Source organism: Priapulus caudatus, unplaced genomic scaffold (assembly GCF_000485595.1).
Source record: "Priapulus caudatus unplaced genomic scaffold, Priapulus_caudatus-5.0.1 Scaffold55, whole genome shotgun sequence".
NCBI lineage: Eukaryota > Metazoa > Priapulida > Priapulimorpha > Priapulimorphida > Priapulidae > Priapulus > Priapulus caudatus.
The window spans coordinates 115729-127805 of record NW_014577116.1 but is presented as its reverse complement, the minus strand read 5'-3'; the positions used below and the strand labels follow the sequence as shown (position 1 = coordinate 127805).

Genomic DNA, 12077 nt, shown 5'->3' with positions numbered 1-12077 from the left:
GTACACGCGGGTATCTGTGTGTACGTGCGTGTACCCGCGTGTACGTGCGTGTATCCGCGTGTACGTGCGTGTACGTGCGTGTACCTGCGTGTACGTGTGTGTACGTGCGTGTACGTGCGTGTACCCGCGTGTACGTGCGCGTACGTGCGTGCACGTGCGTGTACGTGCGTGCACGTGCGTGTACCCGCGTGCACGTGCGTGTACCCGCGTGTACGTGCGTGTATCTGCGTGTACGTGCGTGTACCGCAGTGCAACCGCGCTGCAACCGCAAGTGAAGATCACGTGACTCGCTTGACCTGCTGCTATTGGTCGGTTACATAGAGCCGGTGTGGAAATTGACACAGCCACTCCGCACACGCTGTTCAATCTGCCACACGTGGAAGAAAATATCAAACACGTGTGATATTTTCCACACGCAAGAAATCGCTGTGTTAGCACGTGCACACGCTGTGTTTTGTGCTGCGCCATTAGCCACGCGTGGCCGATGGTGCAGCACAAAACACAATGTGTGCGGCAGGCTTAACAGTTTCTTTTTGTGTATCTTATAGTATGTCTAGGTATGACTTTCACAATGTTAAATACATTTAAGAGATTTTATTCTTAAAAATGACTTTTTTAGATTACCTAGATCTTGTACCATCATTTTGTATCAAAAATGTTAGCTGCTACATTACTTGGCAGAAATGAATATATCCCAAAGCTTTAATTAATGCTGCCTGTGTTAAACTTCAGCAGAGCTCATTTATATGCTGCATTATAAGTGAAGTAAATTCATGTGTTGACATAGAAATTGTGGTATTTTGAAAGCTTGCATGGTGCTTTGCTTACATCATACAGTAATTCCATCAATGATTCATTCTTCGATTACACAGACCTTTCACACGGTTGCGTACCGTGCAGACGATCGTCAAGATATACTGGTGGCCATCAATGAATTTCTGGACACGAGCACTGTCCTGCCACCTGGTGTGTGGGACAAGAAAACTCTTCTCGGCATTGCTGAAATGCAGAAACAACAGATGCTCAAGCAGCAGGCTAGAATCAAGAAGCGGAGACGGCACGTGAGCAAAGAGCAGGAAGGTAAAAAGTTAAACAGACTAGCTCCTGTTTGCAGGATTCGCATGCTGCTATCTATAAGTGCGCTCATGTTACTCTGTTGCATTACATATCGTTTGTTATAAATCAGATTGCTGACCCAGGAATATTATAAATGTTAATTGTTACACACATGTAGTAAGTAGTCAAATTGGATGTTCATGCGATATGGTAATTATATGCTACCTCACAATAGCATGTGTGTAGTCAGTAAGGGTACTGAGCAAGGGTTATGTTGCCCTGTGTGTGACAGTCATCAGTCCTTGCGTGGCGAATTATTTTGCGACAGGTGAGAAGCCTCTGGAGCAACTCACTCGGACTGGTCGTGCATTCGGTGGCATGGTGAACGATGCGAAACGGCGTTACCCTCTGTACAAAAGCGACATCATCGACGCATTTAACATGCAGTGCCTAGCGACGTGCATCTTCATCTTCTTCGCTTGTCTATCTCCAGCAATCACGTTTGCAGGCGTAATGAGTAAGTTTGTTGGCCTGCTCCTCTGTGCTGTCCTAATTAGTCTGTCATGAACTGGCAAACTGGAATGACTGTGACCGAATGGAATCACTAATACGTGTTCTTTATAGTGCCTTACGTTTGCCTTACTAGTGATTTTCAACTGCTCACACTACTGCTGTCACGTTATCGTAATAAAATTATAGATCTTACTATCAGTTTATTATTTACAATATAATTACTGACTGATTCAGGTGATCAAACAGATGAGTGGATGGGAGTGTCAGAAATGCTAGCAGGATCAGCCCTTGGAGGATTTATATATAGCATATTTAGTGCCCAACCATTGATTATACTCGGTGCTACAGGACCCATTCTGGTATTCGAGTATAGTTTATACGGTGTAAGTATACTTTAATCTAGTTGTTTAAAAAATAAATAAAGTGTAAATGCATTTTAAGCTGATTCTACATAGCGAATCCCAGTCAAATTGAAACATTGTGTGAAGGCTAGCTCACAGAACCTACATGTTCTTGAGTTACAGCAGGCATGTGCAGCTCGGTGTTTCACATGCATTCACAATTGAAGTCGCAAGCATCCAGAGATTTGTCATTTTAATATCTACATATCAGTCCCTGGTCATGCGGATTCTGTTGGGTGCAGCCAGAGATTTGCCATTTTAAACCTGCTATCTACTATGAAACCTCATATATTTTCTTGCCCACACATCATGTAATTTGCTTACTTATATCATAAACACATTCGCATTTCACCTCCTAACACATTCCTTTAGGATTATAATGAGCTCTACGAGTAGAGAAAATAATGCAAGATCAGTAAAATTACAACGAACGGCGAATTCGAAATCGACGCGCAAAAATGCAACAGCAACTGCCGTTGCAATACAGAAAAAGTTTACTGTGGATGAAACTATGCGACGGTTTTACGATCGATGCCTAACCGGTTTAATATCTGCTCGCTGGTCGTCATGCTGGTGTCGTCTGTTGTCTGTAGCAGGTTCTGCTCTCTCATGGTTCGCACAGTCCTTGAAAAGTCTTTGAATTTGAGGGGAGTCCTTGAAAAGTACTTGAATTTAGTAAATGTTGATTTTGTGCTTGAAAAGTCCTTGAATTTCATGAAAATGTCCTTGAATTTTTAGAAAGAATCATTGCCTGTAATAAAAAGAAATTTTGTATCATCAATAATGTGTAAACCTCAATAAAAATTGCGTTAAAAGAGCTTAAAAAGCTATAGACACGATAGACAGTTAAATGATGATCACAAATTACAGTAAGTCACTAAAATAAGTCAGTAAATCAAGGTATGTTGTAGAAGTGACAGTGTTTAGAAGGGTTTATTAATGTGATCCAGGTAAGTTTTAGAGGTGAGATGCAGTGATTAAGAATGGGGTTATTAAATTAATCCAGGTATGTTTTGTTCTGTGTATGAATTCAGATAAAATGTCTGATAAAATGTCCTTGAATTTCCGATAAAATGTCCTTGAATTTCCGATAAAATGTCCTTGAAAAGTCCTTGAAAAGTCCTTGAAAAAAATTTCAGTCCTCCTGTATGAACCATGTCTCTATTGCAGTTCTGTAAGTCGCAGGGCTTTGAGTTTCTGGTGGTGCGCTGGTGGATCGGCGCGTGGGTGATGCTGATGACGGTGGTGACGGTCGCACTGGATGGCAGCGTGCTCGTGCGCTACTTCACTCGCTTCACCGAGGAGATCTTCGCCGCGCTCATCTCGTTCATCTTCATCTTTGCGTGCATCGAGAAGCTGTACCACGTAAGCTGTATTGTTGTGGCTTCTATTGTTGCTGTGCTCCTGCGGGCCCGTTGTCAGGCAAAATCGTAAAGTGAATGTTAATGTTAAGACTAATGTTGAGGCCGATTTTGTTTCTGACAACGGGCCTCTGGTTTTTTGCTGCTGCTGATGCTGCATTGATGCCGGCGTGTGTAGTTGTGTTACGGCACTTTTCACGTTGCATTATTGTGGTTTTATTCATTGTTGTTGTCGTCGTTGATGTTATTGTTGTTGCTGTTGTTATTGTTTTTGTTGTTGCTCTTATTTTTGTTGTTATTTGTAATGGGTTTCTTAGGTTGTGTTGTTATGTTATGGCACTGTTTGCATCGTTTTTCTTGCCGTGCGAGGAAGGGGTGTGCTATTATACTTAGAAGTATGATTTTTTAACTCTTCAGAGATATGCAAGTTCACTGCAACCAGCAGCATGACGGTAGTGTGCTAAATACGTAATCCGGAAAAATATATAATGCAAATGCCGCCCCTCTCGTACCAGATCTACGCCGACCATCCGCTGCTGTCGCTCGAGAAGTACTGCGACGGGGTGCTGAACGCCAATGCGACGGTCGCCGACAGCGATGGCGGTGGCGGCGGCAACAACACGGCGGGGTCCGATGACGATTACTCGGCGGGCGGGCTCGACGACGCGGCGGAGGTGGAGCGACATCACCCCGAGAATCTGAAGAACCAGCCGAACACTGCGCTGATGAGCACCGTCTTCATGATCGGCACCTTCTTCCTCGCCTACTTCCTCAAGAACTTCCGCAACTCGAAGTTTTTAGGGAGGAGCCTGCGCCGCGCGATCGGCGACTTTGGCGTGCCGATCGCGATTGTCGTTATGACGATCATCGACGAGCTCATTGTCACGGACACGTACACGAAGGTGCGCGCGCGCGCGCCGGATTGTTCGTCGCCTGCGTGCGTGCGTGCTGCCGTGCGCTCTTACGTCAGTCTTGCATCAGTCTTACGTCAGTCTTACATCAGTCTTACGTCAGTCTTACATCAGTCTTACGTCAGTCTTACATCAGTCTTACGTCAGTCTTACATCAGTCGTACCTTACGTCAGTCGATAGGTGACACTTCATTTAAGACAAGGAATTGGAATTCTTCAGCTCAAAGCTCTACATCTTGGTGCTTTTACTCTCGTGGTACCTCTGTGAAGAACAGAGCACTGTAGTAGGTAATCGAATTGGCAAAATCTTGTTAAAGATGTGTGACTGCTATCATATTACTTGGTTATTCTTCTCTCCTTCATGCAGAAGCTCTATGTGCCAAAAAGCTTTAGCCCAACGGCGCCATACAAGAGGGGCTGGGTGATCAGTCCGCTAGGAATACACAAGTCAGTCGAGTGGTATCTTTTGATTGCGGCCTGCATCCCTGCAATGATGGTCTACATCCTCATCTTCATGGAATTCCAGATATCATCGTGAGTGCCAGCTGAAGCCACCTTGCACAGCATAATACATATATGTATATATTATATATATATAGATATATATATATATATAATGGCGATAAATAAATTTAATTTATCCGAACATTAGATTTAACCGAAGTTAGTAGCTCACATGGATTCATATTGCCTGCTGTCAACAGATCAGCCAATGACAGTATGTGTACTCTGGTTATCGCTTCATGAGCCATATTAGTGGCAAGTATTGCAATTCTTCAAGCCCTGCATACCCAGAAACTTGCCAATCGCATTCACTAATACCACCGTGTCCTATCTCGGCATCAGTCCACAGTACCCGACATTACGTGAATACGCTAACCCGCGCACTTGCGCGTTCGTTTCCCCGGCAGTCTTATAGTGAACAAGAAGGAGCGATGTCTGAAGAAGGGCGCAGGGTTCCACCTCGACATGTTCATCGTCGGCTCGCTGGCGTTCGTCTGCGCCGCGTTAGGTCTGCCGTGGATGTGCGCCGCCACCGTGCGCTCGGTCGCTCACATCTCGTCGCTGACGCTGATGTCTCGCACGCACGCGCCGGGCGAGAAGCCGCGAATCATCGACGTGAAGGAGCAGCGCGTGACCAACTTCGTCGTCAGCGTCCTGCTGGGTACGTACGCCATTCAATAGGTCGCGGTGGGGAGGGAGCAAATGGCCGAGTGTCGGTGCAACGGGTATCTTGTATCTTGCGGCCCCCATGGTAAAGGGCAAAACAATGAAAACCTTGTACAGGCAGGTCCCGTTTTACGACAGGATTAGGTTCCAGTAAAACACGGTCGTAAAATGAATAGTCGTAAAAACAAGACCAAATTATATTGCAATTAAATGCTACATTCCACCCACAATGCACCACGAAAAACAAAAGAAGCGCATACTACATGTTTGGACTCACAGGCATTCCATTGCTGGGATGTGTTACAGAGTTGTAATAATTTTTTTTCTTCTATTTTTTAGGTAATTTTGAAAAGATCATTAATGTGAAAAGTCGTAAAATGGACCATCGTGAAACAAGACCTACCTGTATTATGTTTCTCTTTTGTTCTTAACTTACTCGCATTGCTTGAATGTCCTGCTCGTGCAAAGACAGATGCACAGTTGCTAAAAAAAAATCGCCAATGCTTTAGTTGTATGATAGATAGATATTCACTCTTCTTATCTCATCATATCTCTTATCTCTTATTATCTCTTTATATCTCACAATTATCATTGCTACCAGAACATGACCCGATCGTCATTTCCAAACCAGTAACAATTAAATATCTGTGTTAATTAGTTTAGGAGATTGCTGAACAACAGTCTTGATCTTGACCTGAGGCACTGATCATGCTGCATGCTGCATGAATACTTCATGCTGCATGAATTTGACATAATTATTTTATTGGGTACAGGTCTGACAGCCTTGATGGGGCCCGTGTTGAATGCAGTTCCAGAAGCTGTGCTGTTTGGAGTTTTTCTCTACATGGGATTTAGCTCACTGCAAGGCATTCAGCTTATTGACAGATTCAAGATGCTGTTTATGCCAGGAAAACATTTCCCTGACGTAGGATATGTTAAAAAGGTAGGACATTTTGGCATTAATACATATCAGTATGGTGGTGGTAAGGTAAAACTTTTCACCGGTATGTGCTTAGGTACACTAGTTGCCTTATCGTGTATTGATTTCTTGAACCTTCACAATTTGTTAGTGACGAAAATATAATTTGTATTCAATGTCCTTTCTATATAGTTGAGATGTTTATATGAGTATGGGAATTATATGAATGTATTCATGTTCGAAATGCTGACCAATCTATTTTTTTTCTTATTACAGGTCCCAACCTTTAAAATTCACCTTTTCACAATCATCCAGATCCTCTGCATAGGTGTATTGTGGGCAGTCAAGTCATCGGCAGCAGCCCTGGCATTTCCTTTTGTACTTCTGCTTGTAGTGCCAGTCAGAAAGGCAATCACGCTAATATTTACTAGCACTGAACTGGCACAGGTACGTTTAATCGTGTTCACATCAAAATTCCTTCATTATTGATTCCTAATGATGAGAGTTACGTAGAGATTCGTAGAGGAAAAACTAGTTTTCTAGCTGAGAGTAATAAATAGCGACCAACCGTGTTTACGGCTGGCTGGCTACTAATTAAAACATGAAGCTAGTTCTGCCCTTTGCGTATGTGCCTTTGAACCTCTGGTAATAAAATTGGCTTTTATTGTGTTGTAGATTGATAAGGAAGATTTGGACACTGACTATGATGATGAAGATGGGCCAGACTTCTATGAACAAGCACACATGCCTATGTAGAGTGCCCTGTGGCTGGCCATATCTAGTCATTTTTTTCCCATACTAGGGGTGTTTGCATGAGCCGTAAGGCTAATTCTGAATATTGTAATGAATAGCTTTAATGGGAAATCCTCGGTGTATAAATCTTGGTGCTACCCTCATGTCTTGCAATTTTCAAAGCACACTATAGTTGTAGCTGAAGGGCTGCTGTCTGGTAATGGAGAATCTTAAGTACTTGTAATTGGGTGCATCTATTTTTATGCTGATTCCTACAGTATATGTACTTATTTATACCAACCATGCACAGATACATGTTACTTCAGAATACTATATTCAGGTATATGTATAGCTAGTTTGTATTTTAGTTTGTTTATTAATATTTATTTCTACACAATTGTATAATGTCTCTTCTTTACGATTTTGACACCAGTCGAGCAGTATGGTCACATTTCATTATTTATCTGCACAGCAGTATTACATTTATTTTTCTTTACATATACTATTATATTTTCCATCATAGTAAGCCGCAAGGTGATCTGTAGTTTAGTCAACAAAAAAAAGCAAGTTGTCGAATGTTGTGCCTTTAAATTGTACAGCTCTTTATGTCAGCAAGTGCTTCGAGAAGTTCTCCAAAAATAATAATTATAGTAATTAGTAATAATAAGGTAAGGAATTTCATTTCTTGTTTGCTTTGCTCCTGGCTGCCTGTGATTCGCCGTCTATGAAGTATATCAGAAACTTATCTATATCCGATATATAATACTTGTGTATAGACTGGCTTCTATGTATGTGCGTAGTCATTCTTAACAGATACAAAAAGATATTTTTTGTACCAAAAGTGCGATCATCTTGTTAATATAGATGCGCTTATATATTGTTGGTTGTCATGACAATGGTTGGTTGTCATATGAGGTGGAACTGTGGTAACGAATGCACTCCTCTGGCCATGCATGGCTGCTCAAATAGGAAATTGGCATGTTGCCAATGACACTATATGTTATAAACTATAAATATGCTATGTAGTTTAAAATCAATGTTGCAGGCTTCATGCTATGAAACTATGTTGACATGTTTGTGGCAAAATATATATGTATTGTGTTACTGTATATTACAAGGTTAATAGTGGTAAGCCATTTCTTAATTACATGTTCATGCAAAGCTTCGGTGATCGTCAACGTGTAAACGCTTCCTGTTATCCCCAGTTCTCTCTCTTCTTCAGTTATTTATGTGATCTTGTGTCTCCCCAAGCATTACTGAAACATGCAACGAACGAACGGTTACATCACAACAACAAATATGCGACTCGTTCATGCACGAGAGCAGCATCTTCCTCGAGTTTCACGGATGAGACACGTCACCGGTTCCTCACAAAATACTCTTACGCGTAATGCAACCTAGAAACCCCCAGCACATACATAGATGCCCTGCAAAAGATGTCCAACATATATATATATCCGTCTTGCAATTACTAGAAGTGCACTCCTTGTTAGTGACAGCTAGATCTGCTTCTCTGCGTTGTCAGGATTACACAACTAGGTATGAAGCTAGAGTTTGAGTGTATAGATATGTGAGCGTAATATTAATACTGGGCGGCAAACTATCCCGCAAACTATATACAGTCAGTTGTCACATAGACATACACTTTCTCAAGACAGCTACAGCACGGGCGAGCTGTTGGTGTTCCCGTAGATATAGAATACATATGTATTCTATATTCTGTATTCTGTATTCTATATCTATGGTGTTCCCACTATATCTTATAACTACGCCTTTCTCTTGTCCCACCGATATATACACTATAAACATGGTATATGAATATGACCAGTAGTAGAAAGTTATTTAGCTGTTGATGCACCGTCTACCCGCCTCTATGCAACGAATGGGAGAAATAATTGATCTGAAAACCTGAAATGATAAATAAATAGAAAAATGTGCTCTTCAAACGTCAGCGCACAGCATGAGCCCTGTGTAGCCAGCCAGACGGGCGCAATTAAGCTACACAGTCGGGTTTCTCGCGTTATTCTTAGTTGCGACGTTATAACGCAATATTATATATATATATATATATATAAACATATCTATTACGTAACATAATCGTCACGCTAAAATAGCAGGTGATTTAAAAAAAAAACTTGGTGCGATATCACAGAAAGTGCTTGCTCTAACGTTGCGTTATATCTTACGGTATATATGCTGTAATCGGTGGGTTTGTGTGCGTGCGTGCGTGTGTGTTATTAACCTCACAACCTCATATATATTAGACTTCAAAGTCCAACAAGGAACTATGTCGAAGACGGAGTGAGACCAAATTGATCAAATAGCCAGATCAACACTGCGGATTGCAGTAGAAAAAGCATTAATTTTGCAAGGAGGAAGGAAGAGAATGCCAATATATTTATAGAATGACAGAAACGAAGAAACTAAACTTAAAAGGATCATTTGAGGATTGTACATGTCGAAAACAATGATCACGCTCGGATGATTGAGTGCTACAAAAAAATCATTACGCAACCGTCCCAATCTTCACCCGACCATGTGTCTCCATTAGTCTCTATCATGGACTCTTGATATATATGAAAGGTTATAAGTTTTACATGAAGAAAGCGGTCACGCAGAGGCCGATCAAGGCTAATCAAGTTGAGGCAAAATCACTTTAGAATTTGCATGGTAGTTTTTGATAACCATCTCAACTAACTCAATAGCAGGGGCGTAGATGGCGGGGTGGGGGATATATCTCCCCACTTATTGAGGTGGGGGATGGCGTGTACAATCATCCCCCCCCTACTTTCAGGAGGAAAATGGGAAAAATCTTATATTTTACAGACACTAAATACTTAACAGTTATCTACAAATCCGTCATCGCTATTTATACGCTCCTAATGTATTATTACACAAATGGAAAACGACATATATCTACTGTAAAATATCTGTAACTCGTTCCAAGAATGACATTATTTTACTGAAACTCAGACGGTTAATTGTGGATGCATTCCCCATATTTTTTTTCAAAATTCCCAAATCACGTCTTATCATTGCTCACGAAAGTTAAATCCCTGCTTTATTCAAAATTGTTAAAAATACACCTATTGAGAGTTGGATATTGAATTTTTCACCACGGCGGCCGGGATTGGAATGGAAAAATTCAATTCAAATCACACTTGGGGGGGGCTGGGTGCTGAACCCGACGGAAGTATAATTCCCGATTTGTATAAGGGGTGAAATATTCACTTTTGGTTCAAAATCTGCATGGTTGTTTTTCTCGTAGCTTTTTTGTACAGTTCTAGGTCTTTCTCAAGTAAAATATACGTTTGAATCAAAATTTCAGAGGGAGAAGATCCAGTGCTGTAAGTTGTCAGTGCGCGATTCGGGGGGGGGGCAACACAAGGGGGGTCAGCCCCCTAGAATTTCAAGGCAAGGTATTTTAGCCTAACTAGTGGTCCACCGACGCCCTCTCTTTCACCGCAGTCAGTTTTAATATTGCAGGCGGCAGCTCTCCACCTATGTCCATTAAATAACACAACATGGAATTACATAGAATTCACTGGGAATTCGCTAGTTCGATTCGTGCAACAGTGGACCTGACTTGACACAGCGGTTTGGCCTGTAAGCATGTCATCGTAAAATCGTTGAAATTATTGTTGATCTAAAAGCGCACAAAAAACTATAATAAAGCTGCAATAACCCTAAATACTCCAGTCGTTAGATCGAACCTCGGTTTTTTATTATTTCTTGTTTCTGGTATTTTCTGTTACATATAACGGTGTAGCAAGCAGATGCGCGATATGTTCGAGATACAAGCATACGCACGCACGTGTACTACGCACGCAAACGGTACGCAACGCACCGCACGGGCACCGCACGCCGCATATAGCATGTAGAATTCTTGATTTTGTAGTCGAGCTATTTGTCTTCAATTTGCAGCGTTCTGCCTGATTTTTCACGCACGTGACTGCACACACACATCATGCACGCACGCATTACGCACGGTACGTGCCACAGCACTGCACGCACCATCGCACGCACGCACTCTACGTGCAACATGCATCACGACACCGCACGCACGTGTACCTACACACACACGAACGTACGCACTCACACATGCACACACGTTTACCGCACACCACGCCACGGCCACGCACCGCACAAACATGTACCATTCCACCACCGCGCAACGCACAGCACTGTACTGCACACATACGGACGCACGCACGCATGCAACGGCAGTGTAAGTTCACAGGCACGCACGCAAACGTGGCACATGACGACGCACGCTCGCCACGCGACCACGTGTACGTGCACACCGTCAACCACACACTCATCCACGCACGTGACTGCGCACGCCGTATACATACACAATGTACCAATCACCGCCCGCATGTTGTCAAGGCACATACCATAACACAAAACCCCAACGCTCGGAAGCTGAACGCCTTAGAGCAGAGCACACTGCTAAATGTCGTTGGATCGGGACAATCCGTCTTTTTTAATGTAATTTCTTGTCTTCTCTATCTTTCTGTTTTACCCATATTAAACGGGTTGGAGTCAACAGCAATGTGTGATATTGTTCGATACTAACGCGCACCAACGCACGTGTACGTACTCACTGCACCACAGGCACGTGTACGTCACACACACACACTCATGCACGCCCACGGCATGCACGCACGCACGCACGCACGACACGTCTACTGCACGATTGGCATGCACGCAACGCACCACGCGCACGTCAAACGGTGCACATGCATGCACCTACGCACGCACGTTGTAGCCTACCCACACACGACACAACGCAACACACATGCACTACACGTGTACCTTCACACGCACGCACGCAACGCAACGCACAAACGTGTACCTTCAACACGCGCTGCACGCACGCACGTGTACAGTGCAATCACACACGACGCACGCACGCACTGCACGCACTGTCAATTCAATCGCACCACGCACGCACATGTTACGTACGCACCGCACGTGTACGTTCACACGCACGCACCACACTCATGCACCA

The 12077-nt window shown here is 43.0% G+C and overlaps 1 protein-coding gene across 1 annotated transcript in view; it reads left to right on the top strand.

The window, feature by feature from the left end:
• The window catches only part of LOC106820988 (anion exchange protein 2-like), a 34768-nt gene extending 26588 nt beyond the window's left edge, over positions 1–8180 (top strand). The window contains exons 17-26 of the mRNA XM_014825605.1: positions 873–1080; positions 1385–1573; positions 1804–1952; positions 3141–3335; positions 3847–4233; positions 4610–4776; positions 5154–5407; positions 6186–6355; positions 6608–6778; positions 7007–8180. Of these exons, the coding sequence (XP_014681091.1) occupies positions 873–1080; positions 1385–1573; positions 1804–1952; positions 3141–3335; positions 3847–4233; positions 4610–4776; positions 5154–5407; positions 6186–6355; positions 6608–6778; positions 7007–7087 (1971 nt within the window). The 3' untranslated portion in view covers positions 7088–8180. The remainder of the gene's footprint in view (positions 1–872; positions 1081–1384; positions 1574–1803; positions 1953–3140; positions 3336–3846; positions 4234–4609; positions 4777–5153; positions 5408–6185; positions 6356–6607; positions 6779–7006) is intronic.
• Positions 8181–12077: the final 3897 nt, after the last annotated feature.